Genomic DNA, 17,589 nt, shown 5'->3' with positions numbered 1-17,589 from the left:
AAAGGGCTTTGGAAAGGGCTATCGAAAGCCGTTTAAACAGGGGAAAGTTGATAAACGCAGCCAAAGTCTCATGCCGCCACTCAGAAATATTTGACGTATGTGCTAAACTGGAGCTGCCTCACAGATAGGAAGACAATTGATTCATGTGGCATTGCATCATGACTCGTCACTCTCAAAGGAAGATATGTCTTTATGATGGTAATTGCTTTTCGCCGTCCCTTCTTAGAAAACAAGCGGCACATTAATAGTACAGGCAGTCAGGGCTTTGGAAAGGGCTCTCCAAGGGGCTATGGAACGGGCTTTCGAAAGGGCTATCGAAAGGGCTATCGAAAGCCGTTTAAACAGGGGAAAGTCGATAAACGCAGCCTTAGATGATGCAGGTGTTTGCACTCTATGTCTTAAGTTCGCCAGTCAAACTGATAACGCTATTTTTCAATTTCGAGGGGTTTGGTCATACCAAGCCGGTTTTTGTTTGTTTGTTTGTTTGTTTTTTTTTGTGGTTGTTGTTTGTTGGTTCAAATTCATTTTCAGTAACGCAAATCTGTGCACACATCAATAAAATCTAAATTGCTGTCATTCAAATTCGAAAAATTAGTTCATATTTCTTTAATTTGTCTTTCTTTTTCTTTCCTCTGGAAATAGATGCTCAGCATACAAAGATGAGTATGATATACACAGCCTGCATAGTGGAATACGTCGTTTATTTCAAGCAGTAGAGGTATCTTGTGAGGTTGCTCAATGTGTTCGTATAACAACGAGAATGTTTGTTTGTATGTTTTGTTTTGCTTTGCCTTGTTTTCTATTGGGATTGTTGGTTCTTTTTTCTGTGAGGGGTGATGAAATATTATCTCTGAAAACTTAAATGAACTTACTTCGACTTCTACTGGGCGAATTTTATGTTTTAATAAACGCCCCGTCACATTTTGGCGAATTAGAGTTCTCTATACGACCATTCTAGTTTAAAATGATGTGATTGATGAATTGTTTGACCGAACTTCGAACCGAATGATCGATGAAAGGAAGTTGGATGACAATGTTTTTGCACTGATTTGAATGACCCGATAATTAAATTGAATGATAAACATAGGAAAATGACTGAAAAAAAAATGTTTACTTATAAAGCTCCCGAAGTCGGCAGGAACTTTCAGATAGATAGGCCATATTGTTGAAGCTCTCCTTAAACTTATTGTGATGTCATCCATTACGTGATTTCTGAGTGTGTGTCTTTACAAGCGGCCGACGTTCTCTTTCGTCCGTACCCCGTCATGTCTTCTGACTCTTTTTTCAGTATCCCGCTGAATCCTTCATCGGGCCCTTTCACTGCTTTTTCGTCTTCACACTTGTTCTCATTTGCTACCGATCAAACCCTCCTCTCCTTGTACCTCATTCTTTGTTTGCTTTTGTTTTGTTTTGTTTTGTTTGTTTGTTTGTTTGTTTTTTACCTTCGTTAGCCCTGGCTCATTGATCTCTTCCGAAAACTGTGTGACTCCTTTTACAACATTCAGCCTAGTTCTCCTCGAATGTCATAACTTTGTTCTCTTCCTTGTCTTTCTCCTCCTCCTCCTGGTGTATGTCATCTTGACCTTCCCGGTCCTCTCGAGAAACCACCGCCTTGAGAACGTTTCCATCTCTGCTCGTTTCTGGTTCTTCCGGAGCTTGCAGATTATCTTGCCCCGAACCGTGGCCTGTTTCTCGTCCTCGCTCATTTTCTTGCCTCTGTGCTTCAAAGTGAAAAGGAAATTGATCACAGTGACACGATGTTCATGTCTTTAAGAGGTAGAGTCTCATGTCCATCCCACCCCTTCCTCTTCAAAAAAAAAACGAAAAAAAAAAAAGAAAAATGAACAATGAATTAGTGCTTCCTACTAAACTCTGAGACAAGGTGTAAATGTTTCATAATTATGTTAACGTCCGGCCGTATAAAATGTTGACATGGGTAAGTATACTATAAACAGGAATTTCTGGCACTAGTTAACACTTATACGTTAAAGACGCACAGACATTATCTATGAGAGTGTGTGTGTGTTTGTCATTATTGTTTTCTTTGGTGTGTGCAGTATTAAACGAAAGATTTTTTTTTTCGCACCTGTATATTGGCCCCTGTAGTCTAGGTGCCAAAGTGCAATTTTTATCTAACCTTTCTTTAGCGTCCGCCCGATGTTTCTAGGACTGTTTTTGCCATATTTGGAGGGTGTTGACTCCGAATCTGGATGATGTAACTCTTGCATACTCATGGATTTTTGAGCTATTCAAGATGGTCGCCGAATTGATATTGGCGAGATGAAGATTTCGGTGATCATTTCATCCGCGGCCATCTCAAATAACTCAAAACTCTCAAGGATACAACCTTTGATCAAACAGATTCGGATTCAGCACCCTTAAAATAGCGTTAGACCATTAATTTATTGTCAAGTCATTCAACGTAATATAATGGAATACTTAATTCATATTTCAGTGTTTTTTGGCCATTTTGGATATCTCAAAATTATATAAACTCCGGAATGCATGAGTTAAAACTGAAAACCACAAAATTGCTTACATTTGCCACCATTTATAAAGAATTATAGGGCTTTCTGGAGTTTTCTTTTTCTCTTGCAGCCATTTTGAATATCTCAAAATAATGAACGACGTAATATTTGCAACATGGAATTTTGGAACTCAGTAGCGTGGATAGAATTTTCCACACTTTTAAAGGAGATAAACAGAATGTTTTTCATTTCATTTCAATTTATTTTCATATTTCTCACATATATTATAATATACGGTAAATTGATACGAAATTTATACAGAACATAATTCAAAAAAGAACTTCACCGGAATGTTCAAAAGTTTGTCTTGGTATACACAAGGTCTGTATACATGCGAGTTAAACTGAGATCATAATGCGAAAAATATGATGGGGCCTGCGTAAAAGCAAGCTTGTATAGAGCCGCAGGTCCCGATGCCGGCGGTTCAGATGCCGGCGGACATTAGGCGGCTATTTTGAACATCTCGAACTCCTCAAAGACACAAGAGTTAAATCATACAGATTCAGATATAGCACCTTCGAATTAAGGGAAACCATCAAAAACTTTGGACGGTAAAAGTTTAAGCCTCTCGCACACAGACTGTTGCGTTATGCTATCATCTTAGGAAAAACAAAGCGTAACAAAACCGTAGCGTGGCGTAAAATGGGTGATCTGATTGAATCGATTTTCACCAGTGGTAACAAAATTAGCGTCCACTTCAATGCTCATTTTCACTCGGTAACTCGGTGGCCAGCGAATCCAGTCGAGCCGCCCATGTCTCTCTACGCTACTGAGTCTCTGTGGTCAGTTGATGACATTAAATTCATCAATAAACAGTTCATGCATCTTAGATACATGCAGTGTTATTTTTGATAAGATAAACAAGAAGAAATCCATGGCTACTATGCAGTCCTGTGGCGTTCTTCCTTGACTGTCACTTACCAAGCAATTGCTTCCCATTCACTGTTATGCTCTCCAGCAGCTGGGAGATGAACAATATGGAAAAAAGGCACATAGATAGATACGAACGCAATTAATAACAAAGGAATTACAAACCTTACTACATTGATTTCTACTTCCTTAATGAAGAATATATATGTACGTAATGCATTGCATTATACTTTGTTCTTATAAAAATTACAAAAAAATGACAACTGTAGTATGTTGTAGTAATAAACATTCACCTTTAAAGAGCTATTTCTATATTTTCTTTGTAAATGATGCTTTGACATTGCAATAAAGTCATTTCTCGAATAATTAAGACCTTCAATGAGGAATGAATGAAACTTTAAAAGTTACCGTATATACCGTCAGATTCTTTCGTTTTCTCCCATTTGCGTGATAAAACTTATCAAAATCACTCGTGTTCCCATTTAATTCTATCGACCAGTTAGCACACGTGCGCAATATTTACTTTACAGTGCGGCACCCATACAGCGATTGTTGCGTCGAATGTCTCAGGCAGGCAAAGGATCTTGAGATTGGCCCTTTCAAGATGGGGCAAAAGACGAAGGAATTCACTCAGGTTTGCTGCAGCTAAATCTGAAATCCGGTCCATCGAAATCTCCATGGATAGCTTGCGAATCTAATAATAGCAGTGATATTAATGATGATGATGATAGTAATAGTAATAATAATAATAATAATAATAATAATAATAATTACAAAAAATAAAAGTAGTAATAAAATGAATAGATGACTAAAGTAAAAAAAAATAAAAAATAAACAAAGCGAGCCCACTTATCATACATATATTTTTTTTTTGTGGGGGGGGGGCTGTTTTCATAACGTATTTCTTCCCTCTCCATTGAAATAAAAAAAAAATCATCGAAGCAATGGAAACCGATATCATCTTCCGGGAAAGGGATAAATTATTATTGATAAAATTACAGAGTATTAAAAATTATTTCGTTATAACTATAGGATTCATCCGTGCATGTTCCTGGTGTGAATCCTGAAAGAATCAACAATTAATTGGTAACGGGAAGGGACCATGCTCCTACTCTAGTCTCTCGGCACTGCATGCAGCACTGAATGCACCAGTTTGTTTCATAATAGGAGCTGAAAGGGGAACAGTTTTTTTTATGCCTCCTCCACGAAGTGTCGCCAGGGGCATAATGTTTTCGAGTTGTCCGTCCGTCCGTCTTTCCGTCCGTCCTTCCGTCTGTCCGTAATCAATTTTTGTGGACAGCGTAACTAAACAAAAACTGTTCGAGGTATCCTAATGAAACTTGAGCATGTCTATGTATGAGTGGGCGAGGTTGTGCCTATCAACTTTTGGGTGCTCAAGGTCAAGGTCGAAGGTCAAGGTCAATTAATACTCAAAAGTTCACTATTTTCCCCATATATGCAATGCCAGAAGGTATTTTCTCGAAACTTATGCTATGTATGTACTGCTAAATAAAGATTCTTCAGAGAAAGATTTGGGTCATGAGGTCAAAGGTCAAAGGTGAAAATATTAAAATTTCACTTTTTTTTCTCCATATCTCCCAAATGATTCAAGGTATCTTCATGGAACTTAGTACATGCATGTACTGACTAGCAGTGATTACGTAGGAAATTTTGGGTCATGGGTCAAAGGTCAAGGTCAACTCCTTAAAATGTCACTATTTCCCTCTTATTTATGCAATGCCTTTAGGGTTTTTGAAACAGAATATGTCTTACCCAATAGAGATTATCTTGGAATTTTCTTGCCAAAAGGTCAAAGGTCAAGTAAAAGTGCTAAATTTCACTTCTTTCACCATATCTCGAAAGTGACTCAAGGTATCATCATGGAACCAGGGAGGTGAGCCACCTCCCTGATGGAACTTAGTAATTATCTATGCATGATCTACCTGACAGTGATTCTCTTGGGAATTTTAGGGTCATAGGGTCAAAGGACAAGGGACAAAGGCCAGGTTAAAATGCTAAAAATTTTATATTTAATACTGAAATTACACTTTTCTCCATACTTTGAAAATTACTTCATGCATAAACTTATCAAAAGGTCAAAAGTCAAGTAAAAATCCTCAAATCTCCAAATACCTGCACTCTTAAACAATATTCATCCAGTTATTCCTAGTTCAAGGAAAGTGAACATTAAACATATTTGCGACAAGCCTGTCATTTTAATACTTTGTTAATTATGCAAAACTATCATCACACATTGCCAAGTCATTGTACTATGAGGAGAACCGTGCATTATGGCGGAGGCATACCAGTCGCCATAGCGACATTTCTATTTTTTTTCTCTTTTTTGTCCATTGTGGGGAATGGTGCATATTGAATATTTGGTGAAAATTTGACAGTGGGTTCTCAAGAAAGGGATGAACGTGTACAATTTTGGCCCCAATTTGGATTACCTCCCCCCCCCCCCTACTCTTAGGGGGTCACCCCTGGATCTGCCAGAGGAACAAGCGGGGAACTAAAATCTTCAATGTACTCACATCATAGTCGTATTTTTTTATTGAGATATTACCCCCCCCCCCTCCCCTTTCCGGCATGCTAACTGCCGAATTTGGTGAAAATGTATCATGGGGTTTTTCAAGAATGTGATGAAAATGTACAGTTTAGGCTCCCATTTGAACCCCCACCCTCGAACTTCAAGGAGGTTCCCCTTGATCCGCCATGAACAAACTTGAAACTACAGTTATCAATGTACCAAACTTAACTCTACCACTTCTGGTTCTAGAGGAGATTTTTAAAGATTCTTTAAGTGGGGCAAGGCGGAGGGGGGGGGGGGACAAAGGCAGCATGATGCCCATTTGAAGAAATTGAGAACCTATCCCCCTAAGGATGCTCCCTGCCCTGCTTGGTGAAAATCGGTCATGGGGTTTTCAAGAAGAATATGAAAACGTTAAAAGTTTAGGCACGACGCACGACGCATGAAAAACGACATTAGATGAGGGATAGCAATAGCTCCCCTGAGCCGAAAGCTCAGGGGAGCTAGAAACTGAACGAAATCATAAATGTATATGGATAGGGTGCCAAATCAACATCTGTCTACTTCATTTTCAGACTTTACATCTTCTCGAGTCAGTATTCCAATCACAGTAGCTGCAGTCTTGCCTCAACTAGTCTCATTCATCATTTGTTTCATTCGTGACTAGAATATTTTGACCGATAAACAGATGTTTTTATGATTTCTTTTTCAACTCGTTTCAGCCTCAAGATACCTGTGTCTGAAACAGTCGATAGTTCCGTGCCAATGAATTAAATGTTCATGAATGTCACACGTACGCAAACCCATTTAAGAACAGAAAGTTAATGTGGCATGCAGAATGTCGAAGTGTGGAGGCCAAAGACAAGTCTTCACGTTAATATTTACTTCATTTCATTTCATTCCCTGCCAGACAATACATGCATTGAGTCGATTTTGTTTAAAGGGGAAGGCTAGTAACTGATCAGTGGGAATCAGTGGAAATGCTGGGAGATGATTGTTCCAATTCTTATGGGATTCATTCAAGAGTACATTGTATATCTATTGTTGTGTGAAAATGATTTGCTTCAGAATGGTCTGATATTCAAGTAATGTGCAGTTTAATGTTTCCAGGTTAGCGTCCCTGGTCAGTGACGGAGCATTAATCTGCACGTTACTTGAATATGAGACCGTTCTGAAGCAAATCATTTTCACACAACAATAGATATACAATGAACTCTTGAATGAATCCCATAAGGATTGGAACAATCATCTCCCAGCATTTCCACTGATTCCCACTGATCAGTTACTAGCCTTCCCCTTTAATTCGTTGGTGAGAATATATCCCCCAATTTGGGCCCAAGAAATCATCAAAATGTCAATTCCTACATTTTAAAAGAAATCGAATCACACGTAAATTGAGCATTTTTGAGCGATTTGGGCTGTTCGATGTGATCATTTAGGGGATTCCATAATATATCTGGCTCGTCTTAGTGACTTATTGATCATGGACATTGATTATGGACATTCTTGGATTAGTAATATTAAGATTGCCAGAAATCCGGGTTAGATAAGTTAGTACATTTATATCATAAACAAATATATTATTCAAAATGGAGGGGGGGGGGTAATAAAAAGAAACAAAATAATTTATTTCATTGGACTGTAGTGATAAGTCAAACCGACTTTATATATTCCCACAAATTATTTTTTTAAAAATGGTGTCGATAGGATGACTACGAATTTTATGACAAATTTGACAGAATTAATTGATAAATGACATGAAAAAGTAGGTACCTGATTTGGTGTGTAATTGGACAACACAAGTAATTAAAATTGAATTAGTAACAAACATAGTATACTGCTTTGTGCACTGTAATCAGTAATGAGAGCGTAATCAGTAATCTGAGCGTGATTGAACTATTTTGGGATTTTGAATCTTACTCCAGTTTTAAATAATAATGAAGATATTTTTTATCTAAGTGAATCAAGTTGTGTGGTGTCGAATTACACGTACGTTCAAAATGTCAAGGAAGGCATATCTTATTTCACCCATGACACTCATGGTTACATACTTTAATACTCCCTACTATACATGTTTGTCACAATACAGTGGCACCTCAATGACTGCGCCAACCTTTGTTTGACTTCAACTGAATCTAACCTAATCCGTGAATTAAACTCTATAAGCAAGAAAATGAAATGACACGATATGAACGAAAAGCAATCATTTACAAGCAAATTTTTAATGGAATTTATCTATTTATCTAAAGACTAAGGTCATATACCTGACAGGATGACGCTAACTCGGCGGCTTTTGCCAAGAATCCATCTCGCAAGTAGAAGCATTTCAAATTGAAGGTGGATAGTCTGGGCATTGAAGACAACCATGTGGCCAAGTCTTCCCCCACCGAGGATCGATGAGAACCTATTTTCTCGACGTTCAAAGACAAGGTCAGGTCCCGTATCTAAAACATTAAAACAAACCAATTCAAATGTATTAAAGGGAAACATGAAAGGAACATATTACGTAAATGAAAAAAAAAGTTAATATTGTATGGATACGTGTAAGTAATGCATTGTAAATACAGAAGTCCTGACATATCTTGATCAAAGAAGGGCAGTAACTGGGGCAGACGTCGCGAAGATCAAACAATTTCTAAGATTGAAAATTGATAAATCAATTTCTCTCTCCCTTACTCTATCTTTCTTACTCCACCGTACATACTAGAAGACTACAATAAGGGTGAAAGTAACGGTTTTCTGTTGTAAGTTACTAGACAGGAACCCCTATTTAAAAAAAATGAAGCACGTGGATCGTAGGGATCAGTACTCGTGTACGTGCAATCATAATACGACGGAGCCGTTGGGGTACAAAACAGGAAACAAATGTCGTCTCCGTAGGCTATTAATGTTCTTACATTTCGATTTGATTTTTTTTTTTCCTTTCAAAGTTCGTAGTCAAGGAAGTTTACAATGATTCAAATCATATCTCATATCGGTAGCGAATGACAATTACATAAGAGAGTGAGAAGAAAAAAATTATCGTAGAATTTTTCTCTGAAGGCTATTTTGACATCTCCTACTGTATACACGCAAACTCTGGGGGGTGAAAATTAACACCTTCCAGTGGTAGAGGGATACTAAAAATAAATTGTAGCACAATTTTCAATGATACTCTGTAACTTTATGTATGAACGTGATGAATGGTGCGATGCTATTGAGAATAGATATAAGTCAAAAGCAAATCCACATGTGAATTCATAGATTAATGTGGTATACCTGGCAGGATGACGCTAACTTGGCGACTGTTGTTAAAAATGCGTCGCGCACGTAGAAGCATTTCAAACTGAATGTCGATAGTCTCGGCATTGTACACAACCATTTGGCCAAGCGTTCTCCCGCCGAGGATTGATAAGAACCAATTTTCTCAGTGTTCAAAGACAAGGTCAGGTTCTGTATCTGTAACATTTCACCAACAAACACACAGAAATATAAAGGAAGCATAAAAACTGATATGTATACGAAAGAGTAGTCATGATTGCATATATCTGTGTGTATACAATCTGTTAATAATGTATAATATTATACAGAAAAAATAACATGTCTTAATTGGCAAAGACATAATATCAAACGCTTTCTCAGATTGAAAAAGAAAATGGTAAAGCCAGAATTTGTCTATAATATCTCCGGCTGTCTCGTGTTCTGTCACTCTGTCTTACTTACTTTATTATACATAGTACTATAAACTAAAAGTAAATTCATATATATATACTGTATACATTATAAATATATATGCACATTACTTATGCTCTGCATATTTCACTTATACACTCAGCCAAACAAAAAAAAAAAGAAAGAAAGTAAACACTTTTTTCAGTTAATATTTTTAAAAGAAGATTTTGATAAACATCTTTGTATTATATACCATATTAACCCTATTAAGCCCAAGCTATTTTGACCCCTTGCAGGCGGGGGCACATTGTGCCCCCCCCCCCCCCATATAACTTTTTTTTTAATTATTATTTGATGTATCATCGTCATATTTGGCACGTGGGTAGAGTAAATCATACTCTACATGACCGTTCATTTGAATCTTCACAAGGTCACCCATGGAGGGCGCTATTTCCCAAAATATAAAGAAATACATAGGAAATATGATAAAAACATGATTTTTTGGTATAATTTTCTTTATCCCCATTATAATTATATGTCTTATTATAGACCAATCACTTTCATATCTGCCACAAATGATAAGCAAGTGGAATTCTATTATTTGTAATGATTGAAATTTCTCAAGGTCACCACATGGGGGCGCTATTCATATCAACATAGTGATACATCATGAGACCTGAGATGAAATGTTTGGGATGGATCCATGTATAGTTATGGCATTTCATATTTGCATAATACTGGAATTTTGAGATTGCAAATTGATGATATGATAAACTAATGATATTACAGGCATAACTTGGGTGAAGGAATCAAAATAACTCAAAATATAAGGGCAATCTTTAGAAAATATTATTGTTTTCAATTATCTCTATTATATCTATTGTTGTATGCCTTTGTCACATAAAAACAAAGGAAATGATAAGAAAAACTTTCCAGTACCATAATTACTTCAAATGTTTCTCCTTCAACAAATTTCAGCCAAGAAACACCCATTTCATACACTATAATGCTGTTAAATGAAATGGGAACAGAAAAAAGATGCAAAATCTGACTGACATGGTTGTCAGTTTATGGTTGCCATGGCATCCAGTTACATCAAATATAGCTAAATTTTATATCAAAATGTTTACAATAAGATTTTAGGAAAAGTCACCTAATTTGGTTGAAATCGCATTAAGGGCTAAGGAGTGGCAAATGAAAATCTGGTAGGGGGCACAATGTGCCCTCCCCCCCCCCCTTGGGCTTTATAGGGTTAAAGATTATTCAAGTGGCTATCAACCTGGTAGGTTTATACAAAGGGAATTTTTACGCATGAGTGAACACATTTCATTTTTGTCCTCCAAGGCAGAAAAGTAAAACTGGCGAAAATTGTATGTTGATTTTTTTTTTTTGTGTAAATGCCTTTCAAGATAGCAATGATAACTAAAGACCAATTGAACACAATGAGAGACATGAATGAAATAGCAGAAATTCTCGTTATATTCTAAAACAAAAACATATGGGAAAACTGAAGAGGAAACATACGAATTTTCTATCGATTCAAACTTTAAATGACAAAGGGAGTAAACTGCAAAGGTGATAAAATCGACATAATTTCTTCATTTCTCCTTTTAATTAAGGAATTTAAGAAAGTACAGTAAAGAGAAAACGTAAAAGAACCAAATATCATTTCAAATTTCCTTGATTTGGAATAACGTTTCAAATTTAACCTTCTTTGTTACCATTACTTTTTCTTTTATGTCTTTTGCCTGTGGATTTGACAGAAGTTCTTCAAATTTACTCTATTAATTTTTGCCCTTCTTCATCTTTGGAGGGTTACAGAGACATTGCAGAGCTCATAAGTTGATTTTTGCAAATCAATTTGCATTTTTATTGTATTCAATTTGTCTTTTGTTCTCACTGTTATATGGAAGAGCATCACAACACGCTTGAATAACAACTCGTTCTTTTGGCAAATTTTAATTTTGTGCTTTGGAAGAGAAAATGGAATGTCTTCATTCATGCGTAACGTTTCCCATTTTATTGACCTACTAGGTTGATAGCCGATTAAATTACCTTTAACATGGTATACCATGATAACACCATTATTAGCCAAATAGTCTATGAGATAGATGAACGAAAAGGTGTTTACTTTCTTTCTTTTCTTTTCTTTTTTGCTGAGTGTATAAACATTTTGATTTGTCGTGTGTATACCATTATATAAGCAGTAACACGGAAATGTTCAGTCTGATTTAATTATATTTTTATGAAATATACCCAATAATATGAAATGATTTATTCATATCATTATCTTATCTTGTCATACAAATACGAATCCATTGATGAAATGATTAATTAGACTTATACTGCTAACGAGAAAAGCCATGTTAATACCAGTGAGTCATTAATTTGTATGTATCACTTCATAGCACTGATGAAGCTCTTAAAAAGACCGAAAGCTTGGGAATAAACTACGCATACGTTGAACCAACTACGTCTGTGAATACCCTTATCTTCTCGCACTGTATTAATAATGAAGGAGCTAAACTGGTTCTGTACACGGCCGGGACCCCTTCTCTCTCTCTCCTTCTCTCTCTCTCCCTCTCTGTCTGTCTGTCTGTCTGTCTCTCTGTCTCTCTCTCCTTATATATATATATATATATATATATATATATATATATGAAGGGTTTGTTTGCAAAAACCGATAAGTCCATTTTTGAAGATTTTGAAGTGCGATCTCTATCATAAAGTACAAAATAATATCTTTTAAATGATATATTGGTCGTTACATATAAAGGTTTATTTTCGAAGTTATGGTCAAACAGTAGCACAAGTAGTAGTAATAGTAAAAATTATAGTAATAATAATAATAATAAATATCGAGACACGTGGCAATTAGATTAGGTGCAAAGCGTTCATTTAGAGGATCTACTCAACTCCCTCCCCAAGCCTGCAATATCTTAATTTTCATTCCTTTTTCCCCCCTCTCTCTCTTTCTCTTTCTCCTTCCTTTCTTTTACCCCGACTAATTCCTTGACTTATTTATCGTTTTGATCCCACCTTTAATAGTCCACATCCTTTGCCAATTATGCCCCCTTCCCCTCCCCCTTGGTATCAAGAATCTTCACTATCTCTTCGATTTTCTATCTTTCAACTTTTCCCTCAGTGGTCTCTCTCTCCCTTTTTCATCTTTTTTTTCCTAACTTGAATCTGATTTCCACTCAACTCTCCCTAATGACTCTCCATCTCCACCATAGTGCTTTAACTTTAACTTCCAGTTTTCTGTTGTCCCTCACTTTTCACTAGTTGCCTTTGTTTTACACTCTCCCTCCGCTTCTTCTCCTCTTTCTAGGCTTTTTTTTTTCTTGTTTTGTCATGCGACGATCCCTACGATGAATGCAAACACGGTGCTACCGCAAACCTCTCCCCGTCAATCGAAAGTTTATCTCATACAGGCCGTCGGCAACGCCCACTACAGGTAAACTGAAAAAAAAAATATCACATTTCAAATCTAGTTACAGGATTTGACCTACTGAAGACAAATCTTTTCACAGTTAGCATTACATGCAGTATCTTTGACTTCACAGTGAAATAAAATTGTATTTCTCCAAACAAAAATGTGTGGATTTGCAGGCGAATGTGGTATACCTGACACGATGACGCTAACTCGGCGGCTGTTGTTAAGAATCCAGCGCGTAAATGGAAGCACGTCAAATTGAAGGTCGATAGCTTTGGCATAGTACACACCCATTTGGCTAAGTGTCTTTCTACCGAGGAACGAAAGGAACCAGCATTTTCGACGTTTAAAGACACAGTCAGATCTTGAATCTGTCACAGCAAACAAACAAATGAACACAAATGGAGGAACAAAAGCAATCAAAAGTGGTTGACTAGATATAAGCAAGAGATTTAATCGTTATTAAAACAGAAGTGATAAGTGACCTAACTTGGTTGGGCATGTGGATAAAGCAAAATTTCGGATTGAGATAGGGATAAAACGAATTTTTGGTTGATTGATATTAACATACCGGACATATTTTGGAGGAAACATGTTGTGAGTAAGCTCGGTTATTCATTGGAGGACCATGTACATTCATGTTTTGATATTTTTGCTACCACGCTCGTACCCGTAAAGCCTTGGAATAAAAAACTCTCATGTAAAGGATAAAAAAAGAGAAAAACACAAAAATCCTTGACGTTTCTCTTCTCCCTTCATATAATTCAAATCAGAAAGCCATGACGGATACGAGAACAGAAAGAACCAAAGAACCGTTCCACTATATAGTGGTTTGTAGAACGTGCACAGCCGCACGGTGTGAGGTGTAGAACAGTTGCCGCAGATCGACACAGAGAATGCAGTAGATGACTTAAATAAACTGAGAGCAGAAAAGTTGAGCAGGCAAACGACAAAATCGACTTCCAGGGATCTTATCTAGTTAGTCTACATGATATATTTCGAACATATCTGACAGAGACGTCTTCGGGACCTCTCCACAACCACCACTTAGCCGCCTAGTCTCCAAGCAGGAAGGTGCCCTTTCACCTCCCTGGTCCGAGCCATTGAGATACCCACTTAACAGTTCCCTGAAAGCTCGCAGAGCTACACTGTAAAATGCTTTGGGCATGATGAAGGTTATGTCTTTGGAAATTGGTCAGCGTGCAGGTCATGATCTACTAGTAGTTATGAGTAACATTGAGTAATAGTCTAGTGGGATTTGGGGAAAATATGACTGTCAGAGGCATTTTTTAGTAAAAGTTGGGAACCGGTCTATTTTGGATAATTCAAGTACGCTGAATCCAAAAATTTCGGTTCCCAAGCGGAATTTTGAGTCTAAGAGCATCTAATTTGCATAAACAAAATGGCCGCCAATTCATTGCTTTTTAAGGTGTTTTGATGATCTAATTTTCATAAAATTTCCCTAGACATGCAGAAATAGTAATAATTTCAGAAATTAAGGTGCAAAGACAATAGCTAGGTCATCAATTGTTCATAACTTTCACTTTTATATGCAAATTAAGAAGTGAAATATGCAAATTAGGAGTTGTCGCTGATGCAGCAATGCATTACCGCATATATGCACATGATAGTACCTAGGTATTCACTTCTGTTTTTAATCATTTCAACAAGTTATCGGGCAAACAAAAAGTACTTGGTGTCGCCAGAGTCGAATCAAAATTAATCAATTCAAAACTATTCAATCAATTCAAAAGAATTGAATTACACTTATGCAAATATGTATGCAAATTGGTATACAAGAGGATACATATTGGCAGGATTCTAGATTTACAACGCATTGCCGCAAAATATGGATCTGAATCATAATTCTGATGATATTTATCATTGTATCAAGACCAGTTCACGATTCCTAGTGTGATAAAGAGATACAAGAACCAATTTTAAGTATCAAAATAAAACATGCATCTCATTTGCATAATAAATTATGTAAATATTTCTCCATTTCCTCAAGATATTTTCCCCTAAAACAAAGTTTTGCTATTAAAATGTACCTTGGCGTAGTGGAAACTGGATATGCTATCGGTCAAACAAAGTGTACATGGTGTCACCTGAGTCCAAGGAAAATCAAGTACTGGAATCAACCAATTCAGAATAAAAAAAAAGAATAACAATATTTGCAATAACGTATGGAAATTGGTATGCAAGAGGCTATACTACGACAGGCTTGGAGATTCTCCAACACATTGCCGCAATATATGAATCCGAATCATTATAGTTATAATATCAAGACATAAGTTGATGATTCTTTTGTGATAAAGAGATACAAGAAAATAAAAACAGCTTTTAGAAATACCCTCATAATCTAATTTGTATAATAAATTATACAAATAGTTGGCCATTTCTAAGGATAAATTCCCTAAAACAAAGTCTTGCTATCAAAATGTACCTTGGCGTACTGAAATACAGCTAAGTTATCGGGCAAACAAGTTGCACATTATGATGTCGTCAGAGTCCGAAGTAAATCAAGTACTGGAATCAATCAATAAAGAAGAACTGAATGACACTAAAAGGAAATATGTTTGCAAATTGATATTTAAGAGGCCGTAGACCAGGCAGGTTTCGAGATTCTACAACACACTGCCGCAATATATAAATAAATATGTTTCATAACAGTTATAACATGAAGACCTGTTAATGATTCCTGGTGTGGTTAAGAGATGCAAAAATTAACTGCAACTACTAAACAACACACATCTATTATTTCATTTGCATAATAAATTATGCAAATATTCACCCATTTTCTATGCATATTTACCAACAAAACAAGGTCTTGCGATCAAAGTTACCGGGCAATCACATCACTAAATATTACTCTATGGATTAGTGAAAGATTACTTTATCCTTCCCTGTACTTTGTCGTTTTCATTGGATAGATTGGTTTATAATTATTTTCAATCTGTTGAATTTAAAATCAAGTGGCAACTTTCATAAATCTCGTCTTCGAACATAATTAGTGTTTTTTTAATCTATCTCTTCACCCACCTTGCAGGCTAAAGCAAAAAAAAAAATGTAAGAAAAGTCCTGGTATCTCGGACAGTGTCGGAAACAGAAACGAAGGATTAATTCTAGTCATCAACACCTTTATATTTTGGCTGAAAAGAAACATAATCTGAGTCGAAAAGTCTATTTCTCAATCGAGCTAAATTAATCTACATTCATGCAAGGTTTGCATCATCATATTGTTGCCAACATGCACACACTGCTGTACATCGTAGGCCTGATGTGTGACATTTGCATAGAAATGTTCTGCATTGCCTTCGCATGCACATTAAATCATCTCAAGGCAACTTTGCAGGATTGGAGCTAGACATAATGTACAGGCTGTAGACCAGATCAAAACTTTCCCATCCGTTGTCTACTGATGAAGAAAGATCAGGTCTGGCACAGTGAGCAGGATTTTCTTCTTTCTTTATCTTTTTTTTTTAAATACATGAGTATTGTTGAACTGCTTCCGCGAGCGTTCAGTATACTTTTGTCGGTAAAATGCCGAAACATATTTTGTGCCAAACGAGCTTGTGTGATGCATCTTTTGAATCGAATATAAGTTTATTCTTATGAAGACGACTGATAACAACCATGTTCTTGGAACCCTTTAGTTTTCTTCTCGTACAAGCAGCATCCTTGATGATTGTGAGTCATTGATCACTTGCTTTAATAAGAGTGCTACTGTCAGTATCAGTCTGGCAGAAAAAAGCACAACTCCAGTATCTAGAAGGCCTCTTTAAGGTAGCTATCGGATCGATGTTATCTCTCAAGGGAACAAAAGTAACTTCATGTTCGCAATGTAGTGGAAAACTCAGGTCCTCCATTAAAAGATCCATATCCTAATTCTTGAGCAGAAATTCAAGTCACAACATGGATATTCAAAAACTATACTTGATAAAGCAAATAATAAGAGGCAAAATGGCTACCATTTACGTCTGATATATAGTGGAATCTTCTGTATGTAACAGGGTTTCTCATGAGTATTCATTATTCCTTTGTTCTTACAATCCACTGGCCCTTAAAGGGGAAGGCTAGTAACTGATCAGTGGGAATCAATGGAAATGCTGGGAGATGATTGTTCCAATCCTTATGGGATTCATTCAAGAGTTCATTGTATATCTATTGTTGTGTGAAAATGATTTGCTTCAGAATGGTCTCATATTCAAGTAATGTGCAGTTTAATGCTTCCAGGTTAGCGTCCCTGGTCAGTGACGGAGCATTAATCTGCACATTACTTGAATATGAGACCGTTCTGAAGCAAATCATTTTCACACAACAATAGATATACAATGAACTCTTGAATGAATCCCACAAGGATTGGAACAATCATCTCCCAGCATTTCCACTGATTCCCACTGATCAGTTACTAGCCTTCCCCTTTAAAGCTAGAGGCCTGTTTGCTAAGAATGTCATTTCTATGATCTGAATCACACCTGGTGAGATATATCATAAGTCAGACAGACGAGGGAGCGACGCGGTGTCGTCCAGTTAAGAATAAATTGAAATGCATCATACCTGGTGGTTATCAC

At 36.6% G+C, this 17,589-nt stretch overlaps 1 protein-coding gene across 1 annotated transcript in view; it reads right to left on the bottom strand.

The window, feature by feature from the left end:
- Positions 1 to 1,320: 1,320 nt before the first annotated feature.
- Positions 1,321 to 17,589, bottom strand: part of LOC139739257 (uncharacterized) — a 30,523-nt gene continuing 14,254 nt past the window's right edge. Inside the window, exons 2-7 of the mRNA XM_071649872.1 lie at positions 13,207 to 13,386; positions 9,187 to 9,366; positions 8,193 to 8,372; positions 3,922 to 4,092; positions 3,450 to 3,489; positions 1,321 to 1,721 (exon numbers count right to left, since the gene is read on the bottom strand). Coding sequence (XP_071505973.1) covers positions 1,507 to 1,721; positions 3,450 to 3,489; positions 3,922 to 4,092; positions 8,193 to 8,372; positions 9,187 to 9,366; positions 13,207 to 13,386 — 966 coding nt within the window. The 3' untranslated portion in view covers positions 1,321 to 1,506. The remainder of the gene's footprint in view (positions 1,722 to 3,449; positions 3,490 to 3,921; positions 4,093 to 8,192; positions 8,373 to 9,186; positions 9,367 to 13,206; positions 13,387 to 17,589) is intronic.

Source organism: Diadema antillarum, unplaced genomic scaffold (assembly GCF_040938485.1).
Source record: "Diadema antillarum isolate AM-2024a unplaced genomic scaffold, OU_Dant_1.0 seq00000791_RagTag, whole genome shotgun sequence".
Classification (NCBI taxonomy): Eukaryota; Metazoa; Echinodermata; class Echinoidea; order Diadematoida; family Diadematidae; genus Diadema; species Diadema antillarum.
This window is presented reverse-complemented; position numbering and strand designations above follow the sequence as displayed.